The sequence below is a fragment of the Mytilus galloprovincialis genome, chromosome 10, assembly GCF_965363235.1.
Source record: "Mytilus galloprovincialis chromosome 10, xbMytGall1.hap1.1, whole genome shotgun sequence".
Classification (NCBI taxonomy): Eukaryota; Metazoa; Mollusca; class Bivalvia; order Mytilida; family Mytilidae; genus Mytilus; species Mytilus galloprovincialis.
This window is the reverse complement of record NC_134847.1, coordinates 18992021-19008142: the sequence shown is the minus strand read 5'-3', so window position 1 is coordinate 19008142 and position 16122 is coordinate 18992021. Positions and strand designations below refer to the sequence as shown.

General features: G+C 32.0%; 1 protein-coding gene across 1 annotated transcript; it reads left to right on the top strand.

The window, feature by feature from the left end:
* The first annotated feature begins 6286 nt into the window (after nt 1–6286).
* On the top strand, nt 6287–14480 carry LOC143049973 (putative U3 small nucleolar RNA-associated protein 11). Its single transcript, XM_076223754.1, has 8 exons — nt 6287–6439; nt 7778–7839; nt 10289–10391; nt 10883–10999; nt 11601–11694; nt 12094–12224; nt 13530–13640; nt 14128–14480. Exons 1-8 carry the CDS (start codon nt 6383–6385, stop codon nt 14212–14214), a joined length of 762 nt encoding a protein of 253 aa, XP_076079869.1. The 5' UTR covers nt 6287–6382; the 3' UTR covers nt 14215–14480.
* Nucleotides 14481–16122: the final 1642 nt, after the last annotated feature.

Genomic DNA, 16122 nt, shown 5'->3' with positions numbered 1-16122 from the left:
CGGCTCGGATTTGTTCCCTTACTCCGATCGAGAAGAATTCACAAAGCACCTCCATAAAGAACAAAAAAAAGACAAAGCATTTTGCCAAGATCTGTAATTTTACATTCGGATATGTTGATAATGTACTGTAACTCAATAACCCGCATTTGAGCGATTGGTTGCATCACATATATATCCCAGTGAACAACACACAGAATGCTACCGAAATTAAAAGGCCTGAATAATATCTAGTTTTTTTTTCTTGAAATTGACGACCTAGAACTATAGGGTCTTTATCTTAAACGAGTCAATTTCAGTTTCAACTAACCTTTGCCATATCGAATGATGGCATATAATACATTAAAGGGAAACTTCGCAAAAAAATCAAAAATTGATATTATGTCCATTCTGTATAAAAATTCTCAAATTTATAGATATTAAAGTTTTATTCCGCTAGATAAGAGATCACCATCGATTTTAAATTTTGAGTATCAATTCTCTGCGTTCCGCCATTTTGTCATCTTCTACGATCAATAATCACGATATGTCTATAAACCACAAAGGACCAAAACTACAGTAACCGATGTAGTCGTAATTGCGTGTCGATATCTTGTCAATCGTACGATTGTTTTATCTGACTAACTAATTTGATACGGAAAATGTTCTTATTTTTTTTAAATAACCATAGTCTGTTATTTTTAAACTGTTAATATTGGAATTAGTGAAAAAGTCGAAGTTAAAATCTTAAATAAGTGTTCCGTGAAAATTGTTTTCGAAAATCTAATTCGTTCATAATTCTTTCAAGTAATAAACTTTATTCAAATAAATTCGGATCTTCGCTCATCTGATCACCAGCATGGCTAAAGGTATTACTCCCAAAGGTATTGTGAGGGGTGTGAGGTGACACGTCCAGGTATTCAAGCGATTTCCTGTCGGGCTTGCAAGTTCATGCATCGTTTCACTTCTGTAGGTATTGGTCAGTGTACACGGCCGATAACTTATAACTTTCTATTTTGAACTATCAGGTGTATAATATACAGCTCTGTCTTGCGTGTCCGAAAGTGATATAATATACTAGTCATTACTTAACTCATACGCTTGTTTATAAATAACATTTCTGGTGTAAAGAATATTAATATTTATAAAATATAAATAATACCCAAAAAAAAAAGATTTGAAGAAATAAAAATCTATTTACATATTTTTTCCAAGGGTAAATTTGGGAAAATGTAATATATACTCGTTGTCAATAGTAAAGGACAGATTGGAACATACCAGAAATATAAATTTAAAAAATGTACGCACTTGTCGACGATTCGTTTATACGCCTGGGTAGAAAGTTACGGAACTATAGCGCAATTTAAAATATATACATATATACATTGAACATAAGAAAGAAACATACATTTTGTGTAAATTGGGGTAAAAGATTTGTAAATAGACTAGTCCACGTATGCCAACAGTATTTAATCAACGAATTCGATAGACTATTGTATACCAAAAGAAGAAGAAGAAGAAGAAGAAGAAGAGAACCAATTTGATTTAAATACAGGTCGATATATAACTTGCTTTGGTTCATCGAAGTTATGAACATAGTAAAATCACAGATTTATATATCAATTAGATTGTTCTCGAATAAAGGAAGAAATTCGTCATTATCACAATTGTTCCGACATTCATGTAATATATATGCAACTGGACGTACACTAATAATCCCCAAGGGATGTGAATATTTTCTAGGAAAACTATTGAGTATTAAAGTTTCAAATAAATTTCGGGATTTATTTTCTTTCTTGATATTCAATGACAGCAATTTAAAGATTAAACTGCTTGTCCGCTTTAGGGGTATTCTTGCCAGTTGAACAGACAATTATCATTACATTCAAAAATAGGGAAAGATGACATTAAATTCGTTGTCTTTTGTATTTAAACATCGTTGGTCAAGTATTATACGTTGTGAGGCGAAGACTATTTTAATAAGGACGTTCCCGATTATGAATAAATTTGGTTGACGTTGTTCACACTTGAAAAGAATATCTATTCGTAATTTTTCGAATCCATTCCAAGAAGATCCTTAAATTTCCTGTCAATTTTCTAAAATATCTTTTTTTTTCAAATAGCTAAAGTATTCATGCGTTGTGAGATTTAAAATATTTTGATGAGAACATTAAGTAAATGATATATCAAACGTTCAAGAATACGCATGTAATATGTGTTACTGGATATAAAAAAAATCATCCTCAACACCTACTTCCGTATGGGACTTCCCCTTTCAGTGACCTGCAAATTTAACAGATGATACACTTTCTAAGATTTATATGTCAAACAACGACCCACTGCTCTACATGTGTTACTAACAGCCTAAGATAGCAGTTCTTTTGTTAGGTCAATTCTCTTTCGTACAATACCAGAAAACATGGAAAATAAGTTCTTTAAATTTTGACACTGGAATTAATACCATTTTTTTGTGCGAGAAACTTTATTTCTGGCGATGAGCAGACATGGGCGTAAAAACAATAAAAAGATAGGTTTATTATTTGTTCATTCATTTAACATGTATAATATGAATATCATTTAGTACACTTCGGTGACGGGTCTATACAAAAGCAGAATATACCATGATGGTTTGATTTCGTCAAAAGATTTAAGAGATCTGACAAATAGATTATCACTTCGATGTTGCAAGACACTCATTTATAACTTTTTACTTTTGCATACCAAACTTTCGCAAAAAGATGAGTCCTTTGATTAAATAAGAAGTTGTGGTTTGTTTTCTTGGGAGACACGTACCCAAATGAAGTGGACTTAAGCAGCTATATAAGTCACGGTATGGCCTTCAACAGTGAACAATAGTAAAAGTATATTGTATAATTCAACTAAATGTGAACATGAAAGAATTAAAGCAGACATATATATTTTATCTATACATATACAAAAGAATATTTTGAGCCTCAAATCTAGCATATGTCTATTTTACAACTATTCTGAGTCTGACGTGTCACTTTCACATTCTTTGAAGCCTTCATAAACACCATCTTGTGACGGAAATGCTTCCCTAATAATGTTAACAACACAAGCTGGAATAGTCACTCTGTTTCTGTTGCCAAGTAGTTGCCCTTTTCTGACCCATCAAACAAACTGACGATAAGCCATTAGTCGGCTTTGGCTGTGAGTTAGTATGTCTGAAGCTCTCCCTCTATGGCGCTTGTACCTCAAAAAATTTATATAGGTGCCTTTTTTTTGTCCAATCCCTTTGTTTAAATGTACATTTGATACTTGAACAATAAAATATTTTGAATTGAATATAGCTGGTTTCAAGAACAACCGGGTTCAGGCAAACTGTTCTGAAATCGATATTGTCACTATATAATGCATTCACCCAATTCAATATTACCATCAAAGAGAGTAAATTTGTGGCAACAATGACATTCCGTCAATAACGGCATAACTATATGCATTTAGTACACGAACACAAATCTGTCGGTTAAAATGGCGAGGGTTGCTAAGGATATCTTGATTTCGGGAACTTTCTACAGCTTTCATTTCATGGAGCTCTACTTCGGTATATTCTGGCTCTAGTGCGTACCCAAATTGACCATACTCGTCAAAAGCTACCTCTCTTGACGGACTGGAACCACTGTTAGTACTATCATTCTCCGAACAAGACATTTTTAGTTATGATTTTATTTTTTGGACCATATATACACTGTCCTATAGAAACAAGCACGCACAAATCATAAGAGAAAAATATGTGAATAATTTAATTGAATTATCAAAGTTAATATCCTTTGGTCTCGATCGAATGTATGTTAACTAATTAATGTGTTTTTATAGGCTAGCTCAAATCCTCATCCAAATAATATGATCTATATGTAATAATCCTTTCCTACCACACCGAGATTAAATGCCAAGCGGTAGACATATTTTAGGTACTAATTAAGTAATTAAATGAACAATAGATAACAATAATTAATCATTAATGTGCAAAGATTTAAAAACAAAAGTATTTTTTCTTTGTTCGTACATATTATATTCCGCTTCGGTAGAGTTATCTTCAGATAGTTTCAGATATTAATTAATACATGGGTTTCAAAAGTCTAAATGTAAGTGTCCTCGTACATTTTTTTGGCCTGATAAAGACAATCAAAATGCTTTGGTAAAGCTATTTCTAATTTCTAAGTTCCCTTTTTTTATGAGACATAAATCAAGGACAAGAGGTGTATATCATTTCATTCTGACACATGAATTAAGTTTCCCGTCTTTAACCGAAAATTGTTTATTTCTTAGTAAATTAATTTATTTGAATTCAAATAAATTATAGCACCAAATATAATTAAATAATTCCACGGCGATCTATTTTCATTTGTCACCAACTTGAATATGTAGTTTAAATGTGTGTATTAAATGCTCCCTTGTTTTATAACCCACTAATCCCAATAGACAGTCACACCTGGCAAGGTGTGCCCTAGAGGCGTGGTTAAATACCGAAGTGCAAATAACAATTTACCTTTCAACAAGCCATCTACGAGTATTGCCACAGAACCGTGAATACACACATCGTATAAACCTAGTCATAGCAGAGACAGTAAAAGGTCAATAAGAGTACACAATGCATATTGTCTTTACAGATTATTGTACTTTAATTTGTTCACCTTATCAGTCCGAAAATGCATTAATCAAAAATAAATTTATAACTTTTTGTGTTGTCTAAAAAATAAATTCGTATATATACGATTAACATAGCAAATTTATCTCATGAATATGTACATTGGATGTCTGTGCGTTTTATCTGCTTATTATCGGCTGGTTGTTAGATGAAGCATAAGTCATCGGCGCGCTTACGATTACGTTAAAATATCATTAAAAACCAAGACTTTTATTGATTGTATTTTAAATCCCGGCATGCAAAAACCAGGAGAAAACGTCACGACCTACAGGAAGTTGTTAATATTTTTTCATTAATTATTGAATTTCTCCTTTATTGCTGCACATATAGCGATAAAACTTTGTGAATATATATATTATGTCATAATAAACATATTTAAACCATGAGTAAAAAATCGCGAATTTTCCCTTTAAGGAAGGCAAACTTAATGCGATATTGAGAAAGTGTAAAACGATTAAATAAAAAAGTAATCCTGACATCCGAATAGTCTTGATGCTGTATTAATTGTCATTAGATTCAGTATCCGTCAAGTAGTCTCTCGGTAGCGTGCTCGCCTCTAGTGCGGGAGGTCGCGGTATTAAACTTCATACTCAGACTTTGAAAAACATGATCATAAACAGATCTATTGGTATATTTACTACTTAAGAAAGAGACCGCTGATTTCATTGAGCCACAACTCCTCTGAAATCATACATAGTCGGAAATATTTGTGATATGACGTATACATGTAGTGTTTTGTAATTTCTAAATTTGTCCTTAAACAACCTCTTTTCCACAGAAAACGCTACTTTTGTTTTTAGAAAATATCAAAAAGCGGTTCATTATTCATTATGATGCATGCTAGTGTTCATTAAGTTATCCATTGCATGTGATGTCAGTGTAGTTTTCCATATTATCTGACAGAAATACAGATAATGTCGTTGTTGAAACATAATTCGTTTTTCAGTTTTCCCTTAAAAACGCAAAGTTGTGCTTGTCGATGTCTTTGTTGTTTTCTTCCTTTTGCTTTTCTTGTTTTTATGTTTTGATGGTATTATGACATTATTCAGTGGGAAAAAAAACCCACACACACATGAAATACTTAATTTGACATCACATCTGTTTGAATATAAAACAAAAAGGATATTTACGGCAACTAATGATCCATGTTTGTGGTTTATTGTTTATATTCAGTCAAAATCAAAAGAATGTACCTTTAGATATTCATCTAAATGATTATTTCAGTGTTTATCAGTCTCTCAGTCTCTCGGTCTTATGTTACTCAGTGTCTCGCTCAGTGTACCCGTTTTTCTTTCAAAAGCTTTGAAAATCTGACAAAGATTTTATTAGATTTTCAAATAAAATGTATTAAAATGATACTGAGACTACTGTTATAGTAGTCTCAGAATGATATGAAAAGAAACTTGAAGTAGGGGTTTGCGGGCATTTTTTTTCATGGCACTACGTGGATATAACTAGAGGAATCTGAATATTTGACAAATAGTAAAAAAAACAAGAGTAGCAAACACTCATATCCAAATGCATCTCATTACCGTAAAAGCAAGGCACAAATAAATATGGATTTTCCAGCGTTCGTGTCAGTACGCTATTTTACATGTTAGATTTTGGTTCTTGGTTTGTACTGGTATTTAACTCTTTAGTAAGGAGATAAATATATGACAACTTCCTGTTCATTTTTCTCACGTTGTTTTCGTTTTGTAATTAATTCAAGTGATTAACCATCAAATTATACTCAAGATGTCGATGAGAAATCTAAACAAAGCGAGAGCTCGCTCTCACAAAGAAAGAAGTCAGGTAGGATACTAGGAATCTGATGCTCTTCACCCTCGTTCGCTAAACCGAAGCCGAAGAGAAAATCCACAAAATTATGGTCTCCACCTGCATTTGACCTGTCCACGTCTCTATCAGTCTATGATCTATCAAAATCACTTAGACATCTTACTCTTTATATATAGACCTCCACTATCACGAACTTGCAGGAAATGTAAATGTCACACAGATGCAATAGACATGATAGACCTAATCGCTATTTCAGTATTTGGAAATCTGTTATCTTGACCTGATACACGCTATTTATCTGTTTATTTGTCTGCCATTACTGGACATCACAAAAGTTACTGTTAAATTTTGAAGTCATAAAAGAAAATATCTGACGCCACAATGGAAAAGTGATTGTTGTATAGAGCCGAAAGTGGACAGATTCTTGGGTCAAGGATGAAGCGGGACAGATTTCGAAATAGTAATTAGCAATTTAGGTTTATCAGTAATTCGTATATTTTCCCTTTGATCTTACTGCCTAATATTTCAGAGTATCAGCGTACTGGCTGTATCACTGAAAATATGTGGCAATACATTGTGTGACGTCATAATTACCGATAAACAGAATAATAGGTAGTTTTGTTTTTGATACTGACTATATCATGTGGAATATCGAGACGAGTCTGTTAATAACGGGCTCGTCTGGATATTCCACATGATATAGTCAGTATCAAAAACGAAACTACCTATTATTCTATATGGATTAACTGATTGATTTGTAATTATGCCACTTTCAACATTATTATGCTATTTCGTTGCGGTCAGTTTTTATTGGTGGAGAGGAAGCTTGATTCAGAGCTGAAGAAAACACTAATCTTCAGTAGGAAAACTGACAATCAATTGAGATGTTTAATTTTTTTAGGAAACGTATGTGCTGTCCAGTAATGACAGAAAAATAGTGAAAAGGTACATTATTATACATCCGTGACTACCCATGAGGGTCTTTCCATGGTCAGTTAAAGTTGAAGAATTTATGGACATTGAAATTTATGTATTTCTAAGAAGTTAAGATGGAAATAGTTATTTTTAAAATATTTGATCAGAGGCGGATTTAGGGCCCCCCCCCCTTTTTCAGAAAAATTTTGGTTGGTTATATGGGGAATCACTGAAGCGTGAGGGAATCGGCCCCCCCCCCCCCTTAGGCAGTCAGTGGGCCCCCTCTTATGAAAATTTATAGATCCACCACTGTTGATTATCATGGAACATTATAATCATTTAACATGTTTAAGGTTCATTTTCTAATTTAGGGGTCAAAGAACTTGGTAGACAACTAATAGCAAAATATATAAAAACTCAATCATTTCTTTTTTTCAGCCTCAATATAGGGAACATCTGGGAACCCTTGAAAAGAAAAAAGATTACAAGTTGAGAGCAGAGTAAGTTGTGTTGTTATGTAAAAATATATACATTGTTATAACCAAATTATCCATTTTACATTTCTGTATACCATGCCATATAGCACTTTTCCTTAGTGACTTTTGCAGTTAGTAATTGATAGATTATCTGTGGTTGTTACATACTAAACAATAAAGTACTGTGCTCATAAGAAGCCTTCTTTTAAGAAGGACACAGGTAGTTAATTACAGACAAATCATCGTTATTATCTTTATCCTTATGGACCTGTCTTTGGTGTACTTACATGTACAATCCATACAATGTTAATAATGGAATTTTAACTTTTAGCTCACCTGGCCCGAAGGGCCAAGTAAGCTTTTCTCGTCACTTGGTATTTGTCATCTGTTTTCCGTTAACTTTTACAATAATCTTCTCCTCTGAAACTACTGGGCCAAATGAAACCAAACTTGTCCACAATCATCATTGGGGTATCTAGTTTAAAAAAAACTTGTCTTATGATCTGGCCAACCAACAAAGATGGCCACTATGGCTAAAAATTAAAGATAAGGGTTAAATGTAGATTTTAGCTTATATCTCTGAAACCAAAGCATTTAGAGCAAGTGTGACAGGAGTTAAATTGATTATCAGGTCAAGATCTGTCTGCCCTGAAATTTTCAGACAAATCAGACAACCTGTTATTGGGTTGCTGCCCTTGAATTGGTAATATTAAATAGATTTTGCAGTGTTTTGAGTTATTTTCTTGAATATTATTTTAGATAGAGATAAACTAAACAGTAATAATGTTCAGCAAAGTAAGATCTACAAATAAGTCAACATAACCAAAATGGTTAATTGAACCCTTAAGGAGCTATCTGTCAGAGCCGTACTGTGACTTATAGTTGTAATTTCTGTGTCATTTTGGTCTCTTGTGGATAGTTGTCTCATTGGCATTCATACCACATCTTCTTTTTTTACATTGTCCTTTATACATGTTATAGTAAATTTTTAACAAATTTTTCTAATTGAACAAAAATCTTCTCCTCTGAAACTACTGAGTTCAATTTAACCGAACATGGTCCCAATCATTATAAGGGTATCTAGTCTTCAAATATGTGACCAATGACTCCGCCTGCCAACAAACATGGCTAAAAGTAGAACATAGGGCTAACATGCAGTTTTTAGCTTATATTTCTAAAACTAAAGCATTTAGAGCAAATTCGTCATGTGTAAAAATTTTCATTAGGTAAAGATCTATCTGTCCTGGAATTTTCAGACGAATCAGACCAGCCATTGTTGGGTTGCTGCGCCTGAATTAGTAATTTTAAGGAAATTTGGCAGTTTTTAGATATTATTATAGATAGAGATAAACTGTAACAATGTGTAAACAGCAAAAAATTTCAGCAAAGTAAGATCTACTAATAAGTTTACTTGACCAAAATGGTCAATTGACCCAATAAGGAGTTATTGTCCTTTCAAGACAATTTTTCGTAAATTTTTGTCATCTTTTACAAAAATCTTCTCTGAAACTACTAGACCAACTTAACAAAACTTGGCCACATTCAGCTTAAGGGTTTCTAGTTTAAAAAATGTGTCAGATGACCTTGCTGGCCAACAAACATGGCAGCTAAAAATAGAACATATGGGGGGGAAATGCAGTTTATTTCTGAAACTAAAGCAAAAGTATAACGATTGCATTATTTCATGCATCAATTGAAAATAAAATATCAGGTGAGCAACACAGGCTCCAAGCTAGTTTGATTATGTTGTGTATTTTTTCTTCACAATGATGTCTGACACTTTTATTCATTTCAATATGATTGCTAAGGCTATTCTCATCACTTTGGATCTATAGTTGTCGTTATTAATGAACTTTTACAAATCTTCTCCTCTGAAACTTCTCAACCAAATTTGCACAATCTATGCAACAAATATCATTCAGGTATCCAGTTAAAAAAAAATGTGCTGCAAAACAAAATCAACTAAAACGAGACTAATTCATGATTTTAATTCTAGTCACAATGTTAGAGAGTATCCATAGTTGAAGTTGAGCAACACAGAAATATTAGAACCTGGTGTTTCAATACTTTCTCATACATTTTTGTTGGATGAGTTCAATCAACATCCAAATATTGAAGATATAGGTATTTGATTTCATTAATTACAGACTCTAAACATATGTATCATTGAGGGGCATAAAAGGAGGGGTATCTGCATGCAAAAACACGAAATAAAATTGCCATTTCATGATGAACGAACAATATAAAATTTCTTGCACATCAATCTTTTTACCAATTTCATGAAGCACGGTGAATAACAAACCTTTTTCACATCTGCACATGAAATAAAAATGACAAGACACGTTGCATAAAAATAACCCCTTACCTCCCTTATCATTGATTATTTTATTTGATATGAAGACACAATAAAGAATATGATTTCATGAATATTTAATAAGTTTAATATAATAATGATAATTTTTCCATATTGCAGAAACTATCAGAGAAAACAGAATACTTTGAAGTCATTGAAAAGAAAAGCCCTTGATAGAAATCCAGATGAATTTTATTTTAAAATGGTCAAAACTCAGAAAGTGGTAAGTTAATTTAAATATATTTCTTATGACTGTGAAGTTTTAAATGAAAAATAATGATGCGTTTCAAAACGAGTTAAAGCAGTACTTTTTGTTTGTTAGGAGATAAGCCACAGGTTTAAAATTTTCAATATATGTTATCACTTGTGTCAATTCATAGAATTTTCATAGTACATTTTACATATATGTTTCATATGAACACTGGTAAAAGTAGAAATAATAGGAAGCTGTTGAATCAATTTGAATTTAGAAAAATATATATATGTCTAATATAGAGGGTGCAGATTTGTTTTACAGAACAAAAAATAATAGTCAGTTGATATATTTTCCAGAAAAAAATACTTCTTCCCCGAAGAAATTGTCCCTATTGTTAAACAAAACAGAGACATATACAATGTGAGTCATCCAATATCTAGAATAATTGTTAATGGCTAGTCTGACACTGTTAAGACGTTTGTATGGTTATACCCTTTCTATTTAATGTTTTTTATTAGGATGGAGTGCATGAAAAAAAAGAAAGCAGCGAACCTGTGCATACAGATGCTGAAATCAAACTTATGTATTCACAAGATCAAAGATATGTCACTATGAAAAGAACATCTGAATTAAAGGTAAATAATGTATATTACTTTCACTTTTTATAAAAAAGGAATACCAGTATAGAGAATCCAGGGAAACTTTCATTTACAGTTTGATGTTTTTATTGCATACCAGTACAATTTTTCATGTTAGTGTTTTTACACATCAATATATGTATATGTTCAAAACTAAAAACTGCATATTTTTTTTTAATAATTGCAAATAGAGATTATTTGTTTTTGATATGTCAGCAATTTTAAATTATTCAGATAGTATACAGGCATATCCATCTAAGCTATTACATTTGAACAATTTAAAATTAGCAGCTAACAACTTTAAAAAAAAAGTTTCAGGTTAGAATTCAATTGCAAGAAAATAAATGAACAGATGAATTGCTTTCACTTCAATGAATCTCCTTTGCCTATCTATGTATTTTGATTTCTTAGAAAAAATATAAATCTCCAAATTTGCATATCAATAGTGTTGGCACAAATCAATAGCTGTTACCTCAAAAAATTACTTGCATTATAGATCAAAAGAAATACAAAATTTGTCTATATAAAATTACCTGGAAAATATATATCATGACTGACAAACACATTTAATCATTTTTTCCTTTCTCCTTCTTTCCAGAAAATAGAGAAATTAAAGAGTTCCTTGCATCTTCTTGATAGTGATGAGAAACCTAAAAATAAACATATCATTTTCGTTGATTCTAAAAAAGAAGGTAAGTTGTCATGGCAACCTCAATTTGTCAATAGCATAATTCAAGAGATGTCTTTTTTGAAGTTTATTAATCATTTATACGGATAAAGTTCACATGAAACATCCAGAGATACCTTTTCTATTCATAAATTTTTATTTAAAATGCTATCTTAACCAAGACTTTGGACAGTTTTTCTGTAATTTTAATTTTTTGAAAAAGATCCATGAAAAGTTGTTATTTTGAATTTCAGAAATTTACATACATAAACAATTGTTATATTTAATTGGTACAGTTTAAGATTGTCCACTTGATGTTTTGGATCTTAAAAAATATTTTTTTCATTGCCGGTTTTAATGGAACAAGAAAGTGTCAATCAAATATTTGGGACACATAACTACAATAAATTTCTAATCTTTCCAGCAAAAGAATTTGATGCTGCAAAGTATTTCAATACACATCCCTCGTTAGTGAACAGGACATACAACAGACCAACAACTGAAATGTTAAAGAAAGGTTTCCATAACGACAATATGGATGAAGCAACTTTACAGGTTAGATTTTTTAAAAATACAATAAGGAGAGATATTACACAAGCTGTTACTCTACCAAAAAACCCATAAGGAATCGCTTGTAGCTCTGTTGTTAAAGTCAAGCTGTACATAGGTCACCAGTGGCCTACTGTCCTACAAGGCTGGTTAATACTGAGGATGAAAGTTTGAACCTAACAAGTGGCAGGCGGATTTGATTTCAATCTTTATTGACTGGGATTGTCAGTTTTTCTTCCAAAGATGGAGGTTCTCTCCAGGCACTCTGGGACCCTCCACTAATAAAAACTTACCACCACAATATATAGCCAATAGTGCTGAAGTCGGGTTGATCATTAACAATTGATCAATCTGTACAGGATTTTGTTTTATCATTTAAAATTGTTTCATTTGATAAAACTGTCTATACATAAAACGTCTTGAGTCTGAAGTAAATGGAATTAAGCCACCTAAAAAAAGAGTCTTTTAATTTGATAATAACATTGCATGTCAAAAGGCCTGTTTAAAGAAGAGAATCAAAATTATTGTGTATTTCACTTATTGACTTTTTATACGACCGCAAAAATTAAAAATTTTTGGTCGTATATTGGTATCATGTCATCGTCGTCTAAAAGCGGATGGTTTCCGGATAATAACTTTAGTATAAGTAAATAGAAATCAATAAATCTTAAACACAACTATTGTAACCACAAAAGGAAGGTTAGGATAGATTTTGGGGGTTATGGTCCTAATGGTTTAGGTTAAGTATTTATCTAGTTTCAGGACAATAAGTTGTGTATAAGTATTTCAATTGCTCTGATATTGTACCACAATGTTCATACCATATAGTAGAAGGTTGAGATTTATTTTAAGGGTTATGGGTCAAACAGTCTAGGTTAGATTTATTCGCAGGCTCAACAAAAATGAGGAGAAAAATCAATGAAATATTCCTCTCGATACTATCTTTTGATTGTAAGAAGCTTCTGTCTGTTTTGTTTATGCATCTAATAAATGTGTTAAAAACTTTAACTGCAGACTGTATGCAATGTTTACTGGAAGAAAAACTAAGTCCATTTATACTTACAATCAAAAGATAGTAATGAGAGGAATGTTTTTATTGATTTTTCTTCTCATTTTTGTTGAGCCTGCGATTAACAGCAAAAGTAGGCAAGACACTGGGTTCTGCTGATTTTTAACAAATTGTTCATGTTTACAAATAAGATTACTCATTGTAATGTATGTATTCATGGCAAAACTTTGGAAGACTTTTATGTCTATTTACTATTCCATATAGTAGTTACTAATGTATTCGTGACAATTGTTTTATTATAGGAAATTGCTGATGAAAAGAAAAAGAAATATAAACAATTAAAAAAGCGGATAGAGAGAGAAAAAGAACTTCATGTCATCTCACAAAAAATGGATGTAAAGAAACATTTATTAGTAAGTTCATGTGACAGCAAATAGTAGTATGTTTATTAGCATAAAGATGACAAAATGATGGAGTAGAATTTTGATATAAGTTTGTCGGACACAATGAAGTTTATTATCTTAAATTACCTAAAAAATAATGTTTTTCTGTCTTCACCTGGCATTGCCATTTACTTTCTGGATTTTATGTTGAAATATGGGTCAATATCCCTTGTACAAATTACAAATAGAAATAAAAAAAAATCCATTTATAATATTGACATGATGCTATTCCTTTAGTAATTGACCAAGTTTAACCATCTGTGCTTTTTGAAGAGAAGAAGACAGACAATAAGATGTAAAAAAAAAAAGTAATTTAATGTTTGTAAAAAACTCATGGACCAATGATATTTTCTCAAAATTCTTAAATTGAAATCCACAAGTAAAAGGAGATGTGCTTTTTTATGATTTAAACAGAATTATAACGATAATAGTCAGCTATCTGTGTGAATATTTTTAGGATAAAAAAGCAAAGAAGTTAAAAATGAAAGATGAGACGAGGGAAGCTCCTGCACAGTACAGATGGGTATTCAAAAGACAAAGATGAGGAAAAATATAGACCTTGATGGATGTTCTGAATGTCAGAGTATTCAATAAAAGTTTCCATCCTTAAGAGGATAAGATTGGGAAATGGTAGTGCATTTCAATAACCTAAAGCATTGTTATGTTATTTGAGTATGTTTTGTACTTATTACAACTCAAGATTTATTATATATAAAACATCAAGACTATTTATCTAGTGATTTTGAATTGCATCAGAAATAAAAATGACATCTGGTTGTATTTATTTGTGCAATAAAATTAAATTTGTTATTCTGAAGTTATTAAAATTTTTCATAAGTCTTGCAGTTACAATTTACCTTTAATGAAAAAAAGGTTTAACCCTTTCCTCCATAATGACGCCTTTTGACGACTACCCCTTTACTCCATAATGGCGCTTTTTGATGCCTTTGTAGTACCTCATTTGAAACGTCTTGCCTGTATCAGACTTAATAAAAATTTGTATCTAATATAACAAGAGTGCACACGCTGAAATGTCTCGCCTTCTAAACTAATCATTGATATTATGTTGATAGTCATAAGTATAAAGCTAAGCTTTATTACAACTGTTACATAAACTTAACATTAACCAAGATAACTAAACCAAGACCAATGAACCTTGAAAATGAGGTCAAGGTCAGATGAACCATGCCAGGCAGACATGTACAGCTAACAATGCTTCTATACAACATATTATATAGTTGACCCATTACTTATAGTTTAAGAAAAATAGACCAAAACGCAAAAACACTGTGCAATGAACCGTGAAAATGAGGTCACGGTCAAATAAAACCTGAGCGACTGACATGAAGGTCATAAAATATTTCCATACACCAAATATAGTTGACCTATGGCATATAGTATTAGATAAAAAGACCAAAACTCAAAAACTTAATTTTGACCACTGAACCATGAAAATGAGGTCACGGTCACATGACATCTGCCCGCTAGACATGTACACCTTACAATCATTACATACAACAAATATAGTAGACCTATTGCATATAGTATGAGAAAAACAGACCAAAACACAAAAGTTTAACTATAACCACTGAACCTTGAAAATGAGGTCAAGGTCAGATGACACCTGCCAGTTGGACATGTACACCTTACAGTCCTTCCATACACCAAATATACTAGCCCTATTGCTTATAGTATCTGAGATATGGACTTGACCACCAAAACTTAACCTTGTTCACTGATCCATGAAATGAGGTCGAGGTCAATTGAAAACTGTCTGACAGACATGAGGACCTTGCAAGGTACGCACATATCAAATATAGTTATCCTATTACTTATAATAAGAGAGAATTCAACATTACAAAAAATTTGAACTTTTTTTTCAAGTGGTCACTGAACCATGAAAATGAGGTCAAGGACATTGGACATGTGACTGACTGAAACTTCGTAACATGAAGCATCTATATACAAAGTATGAAGCATCCAGGTCTTCCACCTTCTAAAATATAAAGCTTTTAAGGAGTGAGCTAACGCCGCCGCCGGATCACTATCCCTATGTCGAGCTTTCTGCAACAAAAGTTGCAGGCTCGACAAAAAGGATATTCATGAGAATATCTAACTGGAATTTTATTGATGAAATATTTGTTTTTGCAATGCATTAATACTTTAACACTGATGATTTTTTTTTACTGAAAAAATCCTATGCGAATTAAGCATTTGAAGAAAAAAATCCATGGAGGAAAGGGTTAAATGTATATTGCTAATGCCTTTTTGTCTTGCCTTGACAGTGCCATCAGTCATGCTCCATTGACTTTTGCTAAGTTTACATGTATTAGGTTGTGATTAGGTCAGTTAAAGGGGAACCATTACTGGTAGGTCAATAGTATTTGGTATGCAGTTGTATAAGCATCAGTACATATCATTTCCATTAATTTGGTCTTTACCCCTCAGTCAT